This window comes from Bombina bombina, chromosome 2 (assembly GCF_027579735.1).
Source record: "Bombina bombina isolate aBomBom1 chromosome 2, aBomBom1.pri, whole genome shotgun sequence".
NCBI classification, from domain to species: Eukaryota; Metazoa; Chordata; class Amphibia; order Anura; family Bombinatoridae; genus Bombina; species Bombina bombina.
Window position 1 is genome coordinate 585,398,917 of NC_069500.1, and position 17,693 is coordinate 585,416,609.

Genomic DNA, 17,693 nt, shown 5'->3' on the forward strand with positions numbered 1-17,693 from the left:
CTTTTCAGCAAGCAGGAACTGTTTATCCACCCTGCATTTATTATTGTACAAGGAACAACGGTACATACAGATGTTCACTGTGTATGTATGTGTGTGTGTGTATATATACGGTATATATAATGTGTGTATGTGTGAAAATATATATATGTATGTGTGTGTATATGTATGTATTTATATATACTTCTATATAGCTGATATTTTTCTTCTCTTTCTAGATCTTTACTAGATGATGTGGGAATGGACATCCCTTTTGATGCAGCAGAAAGCAGACCTGGTAAGATAAGCATGTGTTAATTGTATGCATGCCTTTCACTTAGCAATGAATTATTCAGCAAGCAGTCAACATCCTGATACTAAGTTATAGTTGTATTGTTAGAAAATGATGTTAGAGTCAAGTAAGTCTATCGCATCTAATTTCACTTGTGAATATAAAACCAATTGTGTTTCATTTCAATGGCTTTTAATTAGGTTACAGAGATCAGACTGTAGTATTGTATAATGTCAATTATTGTGCTAAGTAACATTTTTAATACAATGTTATAACATAAAAAAGTTTAGTCTTTTGGCTTCCAAAAAGGACATCAGAGCATTCATTACTTAGCAATGTACTTCTGCCATATACAATGCAATTGTTTTATATAGAGCACAAAGGTCTTTAATTCAATTTTTAAATATGTTAAATAGCTTATTGGTTATTCAATTACCTCCAAGCTATGGCCACATTATTTTGCTTTTTTTTTTTTTTTTTTTGCTTTTGTATAGGCAGGGGCAAGAGGCGCGTCCTCTGATTGGCTGTACCATCCACTGACTCAAAAAGAAAAAAAATAGCCAAAGGGCAGGTACAGTTAGTGCACAGAAGTAATCAAGCACCCATTAGAGAGCTAAACTTTATTTAAAGGGATAGGAAAGTCAGTAAAAAAAACTTTCATCAATCTGATAGAGCATGTCATTTTAAGATACTTTTATATACACTTTTACGTTCAAATGTACTTTGTTCTCTTGGTATCCATTGTTGAAAAAGAATATGTACATATCCTCCACTAGTGAATGCTGGCTGGGTATTGGTGCCTACACACATTGGTCTCTTGTGATTGGCTCACTATATTTGTTCAGCTAGCTCTCAGAAGTGCTTACTGATCCCTCAGTGAAGGATACCAAAAGAATGAAGCTAATTTGATTTCTCCAACATTGGTGTGTCCGGTCCACGGCGTCATCCTTACTTGTGGGATATCTCTTCCCCAACAGGAAATGGCAAAGAGTCCCAGCAAAGCTGGCCATATAGTCCCTCCTAGGCTCCGCCCACCCCAGTCATTCTCTTTGCCGTTGCACAGGCAACATCTCCACGGAGATGGTTAAGAGTTTTTTGGTGTTTAAATGTAGTTTTTATTCTTCTATCAAGTGTTTGTTATTTTAAAATAGTGCTGATATGTACTATTTACTCTGAAACAGAAAAGGATGAAGATTTCTGTTTGTGAGAGGAAGATGATTTTAGCAGACAGTAACTAAAATCGATTGCTGTTTCCACATAGGACTGTTGAGATGAAGTAACTTCAGTTGGGGGAAACAGTTAGCAGACTTTTCTGCTTAAGGTATGACTAGCCATATTTCTAACAAGACCATGTAATGCTGGAAGGCTGTCATTTCCCCTCATGGGGACCGGTAAGCCATTTTCTTAGTCAAACAAACAGAATAAAGGGCTTAATATGGGCTAAAAAACTGGTAGACATTTTTATGGGCTAAATCGATTGCTTTATTTGGGCATTTTATTCATATTTATGCTGACAATTCGCATTTATAAACTTGGGGAACGTTTATTAAACGGCAGGCACTATGTTAGACACCTTTTCCAGTCAGGGGGCCTTCCTAGTTGTAGACTGAGCCTCATTTTCGCGCCATTACTGCGCAGTTGTTTTTTGAGAGCAGGGCATGCAGATGCATGTGTGAGGATCTGAAATTTGCTGGAAAAGCTTCTAGAAGGCGTCAATTGGTATCGTATTCCCCTCTGGGCTTGGATGGGTCTCAGCAAAGGCTATAGCTGGGACTGTATAGGGGTTAAATTTGTAAACGGCTCTGAAAATTGGTGTGCAATACTCTTAATGCTTTAAGACACTGTGGTGAAATTTTGGTAATTTTTGAACAATTCCTTCATACTTTTTCACATATTCAGTAATAAAGTGTTTTCTGTTTAAAAAACGTTTTTTGTGCTTTGTTGACAAGTTTAAGCCTGTTTAACATGTTTGTGCCTTCGGATAAGCTATGTTCTATATGTATGAAAGCCAATGTGTCTCCCCATTTAAATTTATGTGATAATTGTGCCATAGCGTCCAAACAAAGTAAGGACAGTACTGCCACAGATAATGAAATTGCCCAAGATGATTCCTCAGATGAGGGGAGTAAACATGATACTACATCATCTCCTACTGTGTCTACACCAGTTTTGCCCACACAGGAGGCCCCTAGTACATCTAGTGCGCCAATGCTTATTACCATGCAACAATTAACGGCTGTAATGGATAACTCCAATATTTTATCCAAAATGCCTACTTATCAGAGAAAGCGTGATTGCTCTGTTTTAAACACTGAAGAGCAGGAGGGCGCTGATGATAATTGTTCTGTCATACCCTCACACCAATCTGAAGGGGCCATGAGGGAGGTTTTGTCAGATGGAGAAATTTCAGATTCGGGAAAAATTTCTCAACAAGCTGAACCTGATGTTGTGACATTTAAATTTAAATTAGAACATCTCCGCGCACTGCTTAAGGAGGTGTTATCTACTCTGGATGATTGTGACAACTTGGTCATTCCAGAGAAATTATGCAAGATGGACAAGTTCCTAGAGGTTCCGGTGCACCCCGATGCTTTTCCTATACCCAAGCGGGTGGCGGACATAGTAAATAAGGAGTGGGAAAAGCCCGGCATACCTTTTTGTTCCCCCCCCTATATTTAAGAAATTATTTCCTATGGTCGACCCCAGAAAGGACTTATGGCAGACAGTCCCTAAGGTCGAGGGGGCAGTTTATACTCTAAACAAACGCACTACTATTCCTATCGAAGATAGTTGTGCTTTCAAAGATCCTATGGATAAAAAATTGGAGGGTTTGCTTAAAAAGATTTTTGTACAGCAAGGTTACCTTCTACAACCCATTTCGTGCATTGTTCCTGTCACTACAGCAGCGTGGTTCTGGTTCGAGGAACTAGAAAACTCGCTTAGTAGAGAGACTCCATATGAGGAGGTTATGGACAGAGTTCACACACTTAAGTTGGCTAACTCTTTTATTTTAGATGCCGCTTTGCAATTAGCTAGATTAGTGGTGAAAAATTCAGGGTTTGCTATCGTGGCGCGCAGAGCGCTTTTCCTAAAGTCTTGGTCAGCGAATGTGTCATCCAAGACAAAATTGCTTAACATCCCTTTCAAAGGTAAAACTCTATTTGGACCAGAATTGAAAGAGATTATTTCAGACATCACTGGGGGAAAGGGCCACGCCCTTCCACAAGATAGGCCTTTCAAGGCCAAAAATAAGTCTAATTTTCGTTCCTTTCGCAATTTCAGGAACGGACCGGCCTCTAATTCTGCATCCTCTAAGCAAGAGGGTAATGCCTCACAACCCAAACCAGCCTGGATACCGATGCAAGGCTGGAACAAGGGTAAGCAGGCCAAGAAGCCTGCCGCTGCTAACAAAACAGCATGAAGGAGTAGCCCCCGATCCAGGACCGGATCTAGTGGGGGGCAGACTCTCTCTCTTTGCTCAGGCTTGGGCAAGAGATGTTCAGGATCCCTGGGCACTAGAAATAGTTTCTCAGGGTTATCTAATGGAATTCAGGGAACTACCCCCAAGGGGAAGGTTCCACATGTCTCACTTATCCTCAAACCAAATAAAGAGACAGGCGTTCTTACATTGTGTAGAAGACCTGTTAAAGATGGGAGTGATACACCCAGTTCCAATAAAGGAACAAGGAATGGGATTTTATTCCAATCTGTTCGTAGTTCCCAAAAAAGAGGGAACTTTCATACCAATTTTGGATTTGAAGATCCTAAACAAATTTCTCAGGGTACCATCGTTCAAGATGGAAACCATTCGAACGATTCTACCCACTATCCAGGAAAGTCAATTTATGACTACCGTGGATCTAAAGGATGCGTACCTACATATTCCTATCCACAAAGAACATCATCAGTTCCTAAGGTTTGCTTTTCTGGACAAGCATTACCAGTTTGTGGCCCTCCCATTCGGGTTAGCCACTGCTCCAAGGATTTTCACAAAGGTACTAGGGTCCCTTCTAGCGGTTCTAAGACCGAGGGGCATTGCAGTAGTACCTTACTTGGACGACATTCTAATACAAGCGTCGTCCCTGTCAAAAGCAAAGGCTCATACAGACATCGTTCTGGCCTTTCTCAGATTACACGGATGGAAGGTGAACATAGAAAAAAGTTCTCTGTCCCCGTCGACAAGAGTTCCCTTCTTGGGAACAATAATAGATTCCTTAGAAATGAGGATTTTTCTGACAGAGGCCAGAAAGTCAAAACTTCTAAGCTCTTGTCAAGTTCTTCATTCTGTTCCTCGTCCTTCCATAGCGCAGTGCATGGAAGTAGTAGGGTTGATGGTTGCAGCAATGGACATAGTTCCTTTTGCACGAATTCATCTAAGACCATTACAACTGTGCATGCTCAAACAGTGGAATGGGGACTATACAGACTTGTCTCCAATGATTCAAGTAGATCAGAAGACCAGAGATTCACTCCGTTGGTGGCTGACCCTGGACCATCTGTCCCAGGGAATGAGCTTCCGCAGACCAGAGTGGGTCATTGTCACGACCGACGCCAGTCTAGTGGGCTGGGGCGCGGTCTGGGAATCCCTGAAAGCTCAGGGTCTATGGTCTCGGGAAGAGTCTCTTCTCCCGATAAACATTCTGGAACGGAGAGCGATATTCAATGCTCTCAGGGCTTGGCCTCAACTAGCAAAGGCCAGATTCATAAGGTTCCAATCAGACAACATGACGACCGTTGCGTATATCAATCATCAGGGGGGAACAAGGAGTTCCCTGGCGATGAAAGAAGTGACCAAAATAATTAAATGCGCGGAGGATCACTCCTGCCACCTGTCTGCGATCCACATCCCAGGTGTGGAAAACTGGGAGGCTGATTTTCTGAGTCGTCAGACATTCCATCCGGGGGAGTGGGAACTCCATCCGGAGATCTTTGCCCAAATAACTCAATTATGGGGCATTCCAGACATGGATCTGATGGCGTCTCGTCAGAACTTCAAGGTTCCTTGCTACGGGTCCAGATCCAGGGATCCCAAGGCGACTCTAGTAGATGCAATAGTAGCACCTTGGACCTTCAACCTAGCTTATGTATTTCCACCGTTTCCTCTCATTCCCAGGCTGGTAGCCAGGATCAATCAGGAGAGGGCCTCGGTGATCTTGATAGCTCCTGTGTGGCCACGCAGGACTTGGTATGCAGACCTGGTGAATATGTCATCGGTTCCACCATGGAAGCTACCTTTGAGACAGGACCTTCTTGTTCAGGGTCCATTCGAACATCCAAATCTGGTCTCCCTCCAGCTGACGGCTTGGAGATTGAACGCTTGATTCTATCGAAGCGTGGGTTTTCAGATTCAGATAGATACTCTGGTTCAGGCCAGAAAACCGGTAACTAGAAAGATTTACCATAAAATATGTAAAAGATATATCTGTTGGTGTGAATCCAAAGGATTCCCATGGAATAAGATAAAAATTCCTAAGATTCTCTCCTTTCTACAAGAAGGTTTGGAGAAAGGATTATCTGCAAGTTTTTTAAAGGGACAGATCTCTGCTTTATCTGTCTTACTACACAAAAGACTGGCAGCTGTGCCAGATGTTCAAGCATTTGTTCAGGCTCTGGTTAGGATCAAGCCTGTTTACAGACCTTTGACTCCTCCCTGGAGTCTAAATCTAGTTCTTTCAGTTCTTCAAGGGGTTCCGTTTGAACCTTTACATTCCATAGATATTAAGTTACTATCTTGGAAAGTTTTGTTTTTGGTTGCAATTTCTTCTGCTAGAAGAGTTTCAGAGTTATCTGCTCTGCAGTGTTCTCCGCCCTATCTGGTGTTCCATGCAGATAAGGTGGTTTTGCGTACTAAGCCTGGTTTTCTTCCTAAGGTTGTTTCCAACAAAAATTTTAACCAGGAGATAGTTGTACCTTCTTTATGTCCGAATGCAGTTTCAAAGAAGGAACGTTTGTTACACAATTTGGACGTAGTCCGTGCTCTAAAATTCTATTTAGAGGCTACAAAAGATTTCAGACAAACATCTTCCTTGTTTGTTGTTTATTCTGGTAAAAGGAGAGGTCAAAAAGCGACTTCTACCTCTCTTTCCTTTTGGCTTAAAAGCATCATCCGATTGGCTTATGAGACTGCCGGACGGCAGCCTCCTGAAAGAATCACAGCTCACTCCACTAGGGCTGTGGCTTCCACATGGGCCTTCAAGAACGAGGCTTCTGTTGACCAGATATGTAAGGCAGCGACTTGGTCTTCACTGCACACTTTTGCCAAATTTTACAAATTTGATACTTTTGCTTCTTCAGAGGCTATTTTTGGGAGAAAGGTTTTGCAAGCTGTGGTGCCTTCCGTTTAGGTAACCTGATTTGCTCCCTCCCTTCATCCGTGTCCTAAAGCTTTGGTATTGGTTCCCACAAGTAAGGATGACGCCGTGGACCGGACACACCAATGTTGGAGAAAACAGAATTTATGCTTACCTGATAAATTACTTTCTCCAACGGTGTGTCCGGTCCACGGCCCGCCCTGGTTTTTTAATCAGGTCTGATGAATTATTTTCTCTAACTACAGTCACCACGGTACCATATGGTTTCTCCTATATATATTTCCTCCTGTCCGTCGGTCGAATGACCGGGGTGGGCGGAGCCTAGGAGGGACTATATGGCCAGCTTTGCTGGGACTCTTTGCCATTTCCTGTTGGGGAAGAGATATCCCACAAGTAAGGATGACGCCGTGGACCAGACACACCGTTGGAGAAAGTAATTTATCAGGTAAGCATAAATTCTGTTTTTATAAGTAAATTGGAAAGTTGTTTAAAAATGTACAAAAATATTGGGGTTCCATGTCCCTTTAAAATTCAAGTTTGAACATCAATTAATGATATACTGCAATGATTTAAGTACAAGTCAAATGTGGATGATTTAAAATAAAGATTTTTGTGTAGGTAAACTTTGATGCATTATAATTTTTGCAAGTAAAGCCCTAAAAAAATTAGAAAAACTTTGCTGGGTTTTTAAAGCTAATGAATACATACATAATTCTCACTCTAACCAGAATAATGGTTTTCCCCTCACTCCCTACCTAGCGTACTCACAGACAGGGAGTCACATGATTGGCTTTCTGAAGCAGGGTTTGCACAGTGTCATTTGCAGAACTAAGAAACCTGCACTTTTTAGTTAAAAAAATTAACCTTTTAATGGCTTTTTTTGTGTGATCATGTTCTCTCACTTGGTGTGACACAAAAATTAAACAAAAAAAATGTAATTAATAAATTTACACTAGATAAATACTATGTAATATTAGAAACTGTTTTGATTGAGTGATGCATTCAATAAATAGATAGCTTTTGGAACTGTATTTTTGTATTTGATAAAGGTTCAATTTGTGCTGAAAACCATAAAGTGAGAGGTGGCTTTAGATCTAGTGATCTGATTTCCCCCCTCAGTACACAGGAAAGAGCAAATGTCTATTATGTTCAAACAGAACAATGTTTATAAAATGAATAAATTACCCATTTTTTATGTTACATGTTTGAAATATCAAAAACAAAATGTTAGTTTTTTTTTCTTTTTTTAATTGAATTCTACAGTAAAAACTCAAATGGTACTTTTGATATATTAAACAAAATCTGTTTGCCAAAACAATTGTCAGTATGTGCAGCAAACATTTTGCATTTATTTCATTTTTAACAATTGAATTATACAAAGACATTTGTCTATAATTACAGCTGGATTCTTTCAAACTTTCCAATCAGATAAGTGCTACAAAGTCTTTTGTCTAATTCTCTCAAGGCGATTTTGTTTTCTTGATAGCTGTGTATCTCACTTAAAGATTTATGACTGTATGCAAAGGAGAGACACATAGATTACAGTATAGTGCTTAAAGGGCCAGTCAACACAGTAGATTTGCATAATCAACAAATGCATGATAACAAGACAATGCAATAGCACTTAGTCTAAACTTCAAATGAGTAGTAGATTATTTTTTTCTGACAATTTTAAAAGTTCTGTCTCTTTCCAATCCCCCTTTACCATGTGACAGTGTCAGGATGCCAGGAATCAGACTGAGATGAGAAGTGCAAAAATAATCACACCTTTATTAATAGCAAAAAATAATAAAAAGTCCGCAAGTCAAATAACAAGCCAGGAATCAAAACCAGAGCTGGTAGTCAGACGAGCCGAGTCAGGAGCCAAAGCGAATAGTCAGACAAGCCGAGTCAGGAGCCATAGCGAGTAGTTAGATGAGCCGAAATCAGGAACAAGGAGAACAACGGAGTCAGGAACAAGCCAGAGATCAGGAACCAGGAGTGACGTCAGACAGTCAGGTAATACACAGGAGCTCTCACAAACAGGTCTGAGACAATGCAAGGGAAAAGCATACTGAACTAAGGCCCTTTAAATAATAAGTGATGACATTACAATTCTGAGACTGCATCCTGTCTCACACGGATGATGTACACCAGTCTGGCCATAAAAGGAAGTGCAGGAAATGAGCAGCATCACACAGTATGCACCAGAGTCAGCAAGAGAGGTGAGTAAAATGACTGCCAGCAGCAGATGGCAAACAAAACAGGGAAAAAACCCTGACAGACAGCCATCAGCCATTTACAAATGCATACACGTACCATGTGACAGCCATCAGCCATTCACAAATGCATACACACTTATTCTTGCACATGCTCAGTAGGAGCTGGTGACTCAAAAAGTTTAAATATAAAAAGACTGTGCAAATTTTGTTCATGGAAGTAAATTGCAAAGTTGTTTAAAATGGCATGCTCTATCTGAATAATGAAAGTTTAATTTTGATTGAGTGTCCCTTTAAAGGGACATGAAACTCAAAATTTTCTTTCACGATTCAGATAGAGAATACAATTTTAAACAACTTTCCAATTTATTTCTATTATTTAATTTGTTTTCTTCTCTTGTTATCCTTTGCTGAAAAGTTTATCTAGGAAAGCTCAAGAGCAGCAAAGAACCTAGGTTCTAGCTGTTGATTGGTGGCTGCATATATATATACCGATTGTCATTGGCTCACCCATGTGTTCTGTTAGAAACCAGTAGTGTATTGCTGCTCCTTCAACAAATGATACCAAGAAAAGGAAACAAATTAGATAATATAAATAAATTAGATAGTTGTTTAAAATTGTATTCTCTATCTGATTCATTAAATATTTTTTCGGGTTTAATGTCCCTTTAATTCAAGAGATAGTGAACCCAAATTTTTTCTTTGATAATTCAGATAGAGCAGGCAATATTAAGCAACTATCTAATTTACTCCTATTATCTAATTGTCTTCTTTCTCTTGGTATCTTTATGTGAAAAAGCAGGAATGTAAGCTTACGAGCCAGCCCATTTTTGGTTCAGCACCCGGGATAGTGCTTGCTGATTGGTGGTCTCACTGTTTTATCTTCCCAAATAGCTTGTTCAAAATACAGTGCTTATTGCACTGGCAGAAAAGACATGCAGGCAGTGGAGGCTCCTTCATAGGGGTCGTTGGGGCAACGCCCCATTGGATTTGGGGGGAATTATTTTTTTTTTAAAATTAAAAAAATGCAATTAATATCAGTGAAACAGTGGATTAAATCTACTGTTTTTTCAAGGTGGGGGTGCATTGAATTCAGTTTGATACAGGAAAACATGTTAAAAAAAATGTAAGAATTAGAAGATCTAACTATGGGGGGGAGGGTGTTTTTTTTTTTATTCGGGCCCATTTTAGAGCATTTTACACATACCTAGTATGGCCCCCATTTAATTACATTAGGACCGTTTAAGCTTAGAAGTCCTTTGAGAAAAAAAAAATGTCCTAAAACTCCCATTAGCTAATAACAAGGGGGGTGGGGTTACCAATGTCTGGATATAAAAGGCAGCCATGTTATGCACTGAAGCTAGATAACAAGACTCTCTGTTAATCAGGCCAGGCATGGTGGATAAACCTAACCAAATGAAGTGGAAGACGTGGTCCTGGGGGTTCCTTAAGTATTCTTTTCTGGCCGCTCCTGACTCTCAGCAGCAGGATTATGAATGCCAACCAATATCTGCTTGGCATATTTGTGCAATAGATCAGTACATGTGGTAATGTAGAGTACAAATAGTGTGATGTCTGTGTAGTGGTATGAATGTATCATTGTGCAGCAGTAGTAGGAAAAGCCCAAGCCCTATAAATAAAATTAAAACTAACTTTTAAGGAAAAGCACTGCACCTAACCCTGCAAATATTGTGCGCACTGCACACATGATACTCAGTAGTGCACACATTATTTGCAGGGCTGGTGATCTTTTTCACATGCTAGTCGCTCACAGCACAGCCAGGCAATGCAGGAATAATTATTTTTGTCCAGGTTTTTATTTAATTATTTTTTTGGGGACATATGCAAGTTTTTTTTTTGTTTTTTTTACTTGGTTGGGGGACCCCGGACCATGGCCCAGCAGAGACTGTGTAGTGCTACTCAATACACTCTATTATGGCGCCATTTAATCTGGTGGAGTCGAGTGTGAGGTCAGCATCAGCCAAGTGTTGTGCAACATGAATTATACGATGTACACGATTTGTGCCTTTAACTGCACGTTGAGGCATTTGCTCTGCTTTTTGTAGATTTAATTTGACATTGTTTGGCTTGCACAGGCACTTAAATCTGCCTAACATATTTGTGCAATAGGTCAGTACATACATTCTGGATCTCACCCAATATTATGTCTCCTACATCCATACCATTAATCATTTGATGCTTGAAGAGGAATATTCATATTGATAATGTACAACTTGAAAAATAAATGATCCATGATTCAGACATACACACGTTTTTAGTGGAAGACCAAATAAAATGCATTGCAGAGCCATAGAGCAATGCTGTAATTTATTTTTCTTACAAAGAAAAAAAAGTACAACAGACATATTTTATTTTATACATAGGGTTTCTGTACTTTTACTGTGATCTAGAATCGAATGACAAATTACTTAGTACATTTAAAGTAAAACAAATTGCTGGACTAATACTAAATGTGCAGTTATAATCACAAACCACTTATCGATTGGAGACAAAGTGATATCGTTTCTGAAACTTCATATGCATTTTGGCTCCTGGGCTTTAACAAGCTCACATAAAAAAAAATGTGGAGAAGAGACAAAATTACAAACACCGGAGGATTTCCCCATTTATTAGTTTGCCAGTCACATCAGTATAAACCAGTACTATGTAGTTAATTTGAATTATAGCTAGTCAAAGTACAGTTCAATTTGTCTTGCACACCCCAGTTAAATTGTTCCAAGCTTTAGCTTTTGTTGTTTAAAAATTTAAAAGGACACAAGTCAAAATTAAACTTTCATGATTTAGATAGAGCAGCAATTTTAAACAACTTTCCAATTTACTTCCATTAACAAAATGTCCACAATCTTTTTATATTTACACTTTTTGAGTCACCAGCTCCTACTGAGCATGTACAGGAATTCACAGCATATACGTATATGCATTTGTGATTGGCTGATTGCTGTCACATGATGCAGTGGGAGTGGAAGTAGACAGAACTGAAATTTGTCAGAAAAAAATCTACTACTCATTTGAAATTCAGACTAAGTGCTATTGTATTGTCTTGTTATCGTGCATTTATTGATTATAACTATTTACTGTATTTACTGGTCCTTTAAATTCTTTGTAAACAGTTTGTCTACTAGTGATTTGTGCTTATCTCATATACTGTATATATTACAGTATATTACAGGATATGAGCAGTGTTGATTTGTTTGTTCTCAAAGATAGAAACAGAATAGACCAGCATAACTTAAGGTTTTACTGCACATAAAAATGTGTGTTATAGTATTCTGTCCCTATTTTAAAACATTTATAATATATTCCAGTTCTTCTCTTGAGGAAGAAACTTAAAAAAGTTAATCTCTTTCATAAGTAGTTTCTGCATACAAAATGCAACAACATTCTTCACACCTTTACTGTACAAGATTAAAACCACAAGCTAAGTATGCTGCTTTCAGAATAGTCAAATTTGTGACACTCTTGAGGAGCAGGTTCGCATATGCGAGCCTGCTTCCCACAATGTCTGATAACTGCTGCTTCTTAATCTGAGGTGGCGAGGATAAATCACTGATAGCTCGCTAACTTTCTGTGATTGACAGTCCCTTCTCTCACGTGATTGGTTGCACAAGAGAAGGGGCCGGCCTTACACGCTCACTTGAGCCTGTAATGATACATACAGGCAGCGGATTCCATTTGTCTGCTGCCCCGTATGTAGTAAAGGCAAGCGGATAACTTCTTGAGTTGAGAAGCTTGTCCACTCAACCTTTAGTACATTGGGGCCTTTTTGCCTACATTGTTTGCTAAAATGTCAATTTTGACTCAATAGTGTACTTTACATACAAGGACCTGTCTATTCACAAATAAATATAGTGCAAGATATGAAGTTTGCACTGTTGCTTGCATCTGTTTAAAGGGCCATAATACCCAAATGTTTAAACTCTTGAAAGTGATACAATATAGCTGTAAAAAGCTGACTAGAAAATATCACCTGAACATCTCTATGTAAAAAAGAAAGATATTTTACCTCAAAAGTTTCTCAGTAGCCACATCCCATTGTAAAGGACTAAGGACTTCTAAGCAACAAATCAGTATGTCTGTCCCGGGACAACGGAAGGAGCGAGCTTTCGTGCACACTCATCTTATTTCCCTATTCAGTGTAAGGAAGTTTACTATGAAATCTCTTGAGAGTTAAGTCAAATCTCATGAGATCACAGTAAAAGAGTTCATGACCTCAGCACTGCTGATGCTGATTGGCTGCTGTTCATTTCTTAATTATTATTTTTTTTTACCTGCAGCTGGGCTGCAGCTGAGTATAACTTTTTACACAGAACTTACTCTGCTGAGCTGAGGAAATTTTGAGGTAAAATATCTTCCTTTTTTACATAGAGATGCTCAGGTGAAATTTTCCTGTCAGCTTTTTACAGTTATACTGCATCAGTTTCAAGTGATTTAGCATATGAGTATTATGTCCCTTTAATCCTTCAGGGGGTTTAACACATAGTGTAAAGGGACATCAAACCCATTAATTATTTTACGATTCAGATGGAGCAAACAATTTTAAACAACTTTCGAATTTACTTTTTTTGTTTTAAACTTTTTTTTTTCAAATAGGATTTGTTCTTATTGTATTCCTTGTAAAAAAAAAAGCATATCTAGGTAGAGTCAGGAAAAGCAATGCACTACTGAGAGCTAACTGTCTCTTGTCATTGGTTCACCTGATGTGTTCAAATAGCTCCCAGCAGTGCATTGTTGCACCTTCAACAAAGGCTAACAAGAGAAAGAAGACAATTTGATAATAGACCTAAAATGGAAAGTTGGTTATAACTGTAACCTCTCTAAATAATTATGTGTAATGTTATTTATATGGCACACATGTACAGGGAGTGCAGAATTATTAGGCAAATGAGTATTTTGACCACATCATCCTCTTTATGCATGTTGTCTTACTCCAAGCTGTATAGGCTCAAAAGCCTACTACCAATTAAGCATATTAGGTGATGTGCATCTCTGTAATGAGAAGGGGTGTGGTCTAATGACATCAACACCCTATATCAGGTGTGCATAATTATTAGGCAACTTCCTTTCCTTTGGCAAAATGGGTCAAAAGAAGGACTTGACAGGCTCAGAAAAGTCAAAAATAGTGAGATACCTTGCAGAGGGATGCAGCACTCTTAAAATTGCAAAGCTTCTGAAGCGTGATCATCGAACAATCAAGCGTTTCATTCAAAATAGTCAACAGGGTTGCAAGAAGCGTGTGGAAAAACCAAGGTGCAAAATAACTGCCCATGAACTGAGAAAAGTCAAGCATGCAGCTGCCAAGATGCCACTTGCCACCAGTTTGGCCATATTTCAGAGCTGCAACATCACTGGAGTGCCCAAAAGCACAAGGTGTGCAATACTCAGAGACATGGCCAAGGTAAGAAAGGCTGAAAGACGACCACCACTGAACAAGACACACAAGCTGAAACGTCAAGACTGGGCCAAGAAATATCTCAAGACTGATCTTTCTAAGGTTTTATGGACTTATGAAATGAGAGTGAGTCTTGATGGGCCAGATGGATGGGCCCGTGGCTGGATTGGTAAAGGGCAGAGAGCTCCAGTCCGACTCAGACGCCAGCAAGGTGGAGGTGGAGTACTGGTTTGGACTGGTATCATCAAAGATGAGCTTGTGGGGCCTTTTCGGGTTGAGGATGGAGTCAAGCTCAACTCCCAGTCCTACTGCAAGTTTCTGGAAGACACCTTCTTCAAGCAGTGGTACAGAAAGAAGTCTGCATCCTTCAAGAAAAACATGATTTTCATGCAGGACAATGCTCCAAGTACTCCACAGCGTGGCTGGCAAGAAAGGGTATAAAAGAAGAAAATCTAATGACATGGCCTCCTTGTTCACCTGATCTGAACCCCATTGAGAACCTTTGGTCCATCATCAAATGTGAGATTTACAAGGAGGGAAAACAGTACACCTCTCTGAACAGTGTCTGGGAGGCTGTGGTTGCTGCTGCACGCAATGTTGATGGTGAACAGATCAAAACACTGACAGAATCCATGGATGGCAGGCTTTTGAGTGTCCTTGCAAAGAAAGGTGGCTATATTGGTCACTGATTTGTTTTTGTTTTGTTTTTGAATGTCAGAAATGTATATTTGTGAATGTTGAGATGTTATATTGGTTTCACTGGTAAAAATAAATAATTGAAATGGGTATATATTTGTTTTTTGTTAAGTTGCCTAATAATTATGCACAGTAATAGTCACCTGCACACACAGATATCCCCCTAAAATAGCTATAACTAAAAACAAACTAAAAACTACTTCCAAAACTATTCAGCTTTGATATTAATGAGTTTTTTGGGTTCATTGAGAACATGGTGGTTGTTCAATAATAAAATTAATCCTCAAAAATACAACTTGCCTAATAATTCTGCACTCCCTGTATTGGCAATGTCTTGCAGTGAAAAGCTAATAAAAATGAATGAGAAAAGAGGCAGTCTGTAGTGGCTTAGAAACAGGCAGAAATGTAGAAGTTTACACTGGTTTAAATGGGTGGAGCCATCTAAGGGATGGGGCTCAAATAAAGGGGTGTGGTCTAGCGCAAGTGTGTTTGTTTTATTGTGTGACTAGAGTACACTGTTTTAAATGGGCGGAGAGGTAGATCTGGGTGTCATCAGCATAGAGGTGATATTTGAAGCCATTGCTGGTGATAAGTTTACCCAGTGAAGAAGTATAAATGGAGAAAAGTAGATGACCCAGGACAGAGGTATTGAAGAGGAGGAGTCACCAGTAAATGACACAGAAAATAACCTGTTAGAAAGATAAGAGTGGATCCAAGAGAGTGCTGTGTCACAGAGACCAAAAGAGCTAAGGGTCTGTAGGAGGAGGGGTGGTCGACTGTGTTGAAGGCAGCTGAGAGGTCAAGAAAGATAAGTATAGAGTAGTGGCTGTTGCTTTTTAGCAGAAAGAACATTAGTAACCTTGGTCAGGTCAGTGTCACTTGAGTGTTGGTTAAACTATTTTTCCAGGAGTTCTGATGTTAGTGGAAGCAATTATATGGGGCAGTAGTTTGGATTTTGAGTATGGGAGTGACCTAAGCATTTTTGAAAGAAGATGGGAATGAACCTGTAGAAAGAGATAGGTTGAAGATGTGAGAACAGGAGTGAGGGTAGAAGACTGAGAAGGTATTAGCTTTGAAAGGATAGGGTCAAGAGTGCAGGTAGTGAGGCATGAGGAAGATGGTAAGGAACAAGCTTCATTCTCAGTGGCTGGAGAGAATTTGCAGAGAGTGGCAGAGGGGGTGACTGAGGGTGTAGTTGGAAGATTTCAGGTTAGTGTCAGGATGATGCTTCAGAATATATGTGTTTTGTTTAAAAAGTAGTCTGCCATGTCTTGAGCACTAAAGAGAGACAGAGGGGTGGTGCAGGTAGGGAAAGGAGAGATTTGAAACTAGAAAGGAGTTGTTTAGGGTTTGAGGAAAGAGTAAATATAAGAGAAGTAAGTTTGTTTGGTTGAGTGAGTGAGTGAGTGAGTGAGTGAGTGAAGGGCAGAAGTGTATGAACCAAGAATTAACTTATAGTGGGTGAAACCAGGTTCAGAGCGAGATTTCCTCCAGGTTCGCTCAGCAGTGCGGGAGGATTTATTGAACGTAGCATGTTTGTTTAGAGTGCCAGGGAGGAGAAAAAGCATCTAATACAGAGGAGAGTTTTGTTATAGTGGTCTGTAGCAAGGTTAGGACAGATTATAGTGAAAGTGTGAGGGAGGAGATGTTTAATAAGTTTGAAAAATTGAGTTTAGCCGATATATTAAGATTATAGGGGAGCAGGTGGTGGTCTGAAATGAGAAAGGGGTGACAGGTGTAGTCAGATATAGAGCAGAGGTAGGAAAATACCAGGTCAATAGAGTGTCTGTCTGTCGCAGTGAGTAGGAATTGGGGTGGACTGTGAGAGACCGAAGGAGGATGTGAGTAAATAATAAGTTTAGAGACAGCAGAGGCAGATTGGTTATCAATGTGGATGTTAAAGTCCATGAGTATTAAAGTGGGGATATTTGTAGAGAGAAAGTAAGAAAGATAGGTGGCAAAGTTGTCAAGGAATTAAGAGGTTGGTCAAGGAGGGCAATAGATGACTGCTACTCTGAGAGAGGGGGGCGAGAACAGGCAAATGCAGTGGACTTCAAAGGAGGAGAAGGAAAATGATGGGAGCGGGGGCAGGTACTGACAGGAGCAGGAGGGGGAGAGTAGGATCCCAATACCATGCCTCTCACCTGGTCTATGGGTATGGCTAAAGTGGAGACCGCCATGCATGATAGCAGCAATGGAAATGGTGTCAGAAGAAGATAGCCAGGTTTCAGTAATTGCTAAAAAGGTTGAAATCATTAGAAACAAACAGGTAATAAATGATTGTAAGCTTCTTGCAGACATAGTGAGCATTCCTGAGAACACATGAAAAGAAAGTTGATAAGCGCTGTGGTTTAATGGAGATGAGATTGCTAGGATTGTGTGACCTAGAGTTTTTACTGTTGGAGACTGAGCGAAAGTGTGGTGATTGCTAATGAACCAGGATATGGGGAGATGTCACCAGCAGCAAGCAGTAGTGAGAGTGAGAAAAGGTGAGAGTGAGACTTGTAAGAGCGGGTATGAGTGTAGGCAGAAGAGTTAGATGGGGAAGTGTTTCTAAAGAGACACAGAAGTTCATGAGATGACACCATAGGGAATGAGAGAAGGGAGGGTGAGATATGGATGGTTTGATGTTATTATTTTATTATGGACATGTAGTGAGTTTTAGGAGAAGGGCAGATAGAAAGAGCAGAAAGTACATGGAGAGCATTGTGCAGTGTATAGTTAGTGAGGATTATATGTTAGTGGATTTTTAGAAATGAAGATTGCAGTTTCTCCCTCAAGTTTCTAACTCCAATTTCAAACTCAATAAT

The 17,693-nt window shown here is 39.7% G+C and overlaps 1 protein-coding gene across 1 annotated transcript in view; it reads left to right on the forward strand.

The window, feature by feature from the left end:
• The first annotated feature begins 218 nt into the window (after positions 1-218).
• PRUNE2 (prune homolog 2 with BCH domain) overlaps positions 219-17,693 on the forward strand; it is a 185,282-nt gene continuing 167,807 nt past the window's right edge. Inside the window, exon 1 of the mRNA XM_053702485.1 lies at positions 219-274. Coding sequence (XP_053558460.1) covers positions 238-274 — 37 coding nt within the window. The 5' untranslated portion in view covers positions 219-237. The remainder of the gene's footprint in view (positions 275-17,693) is intronic.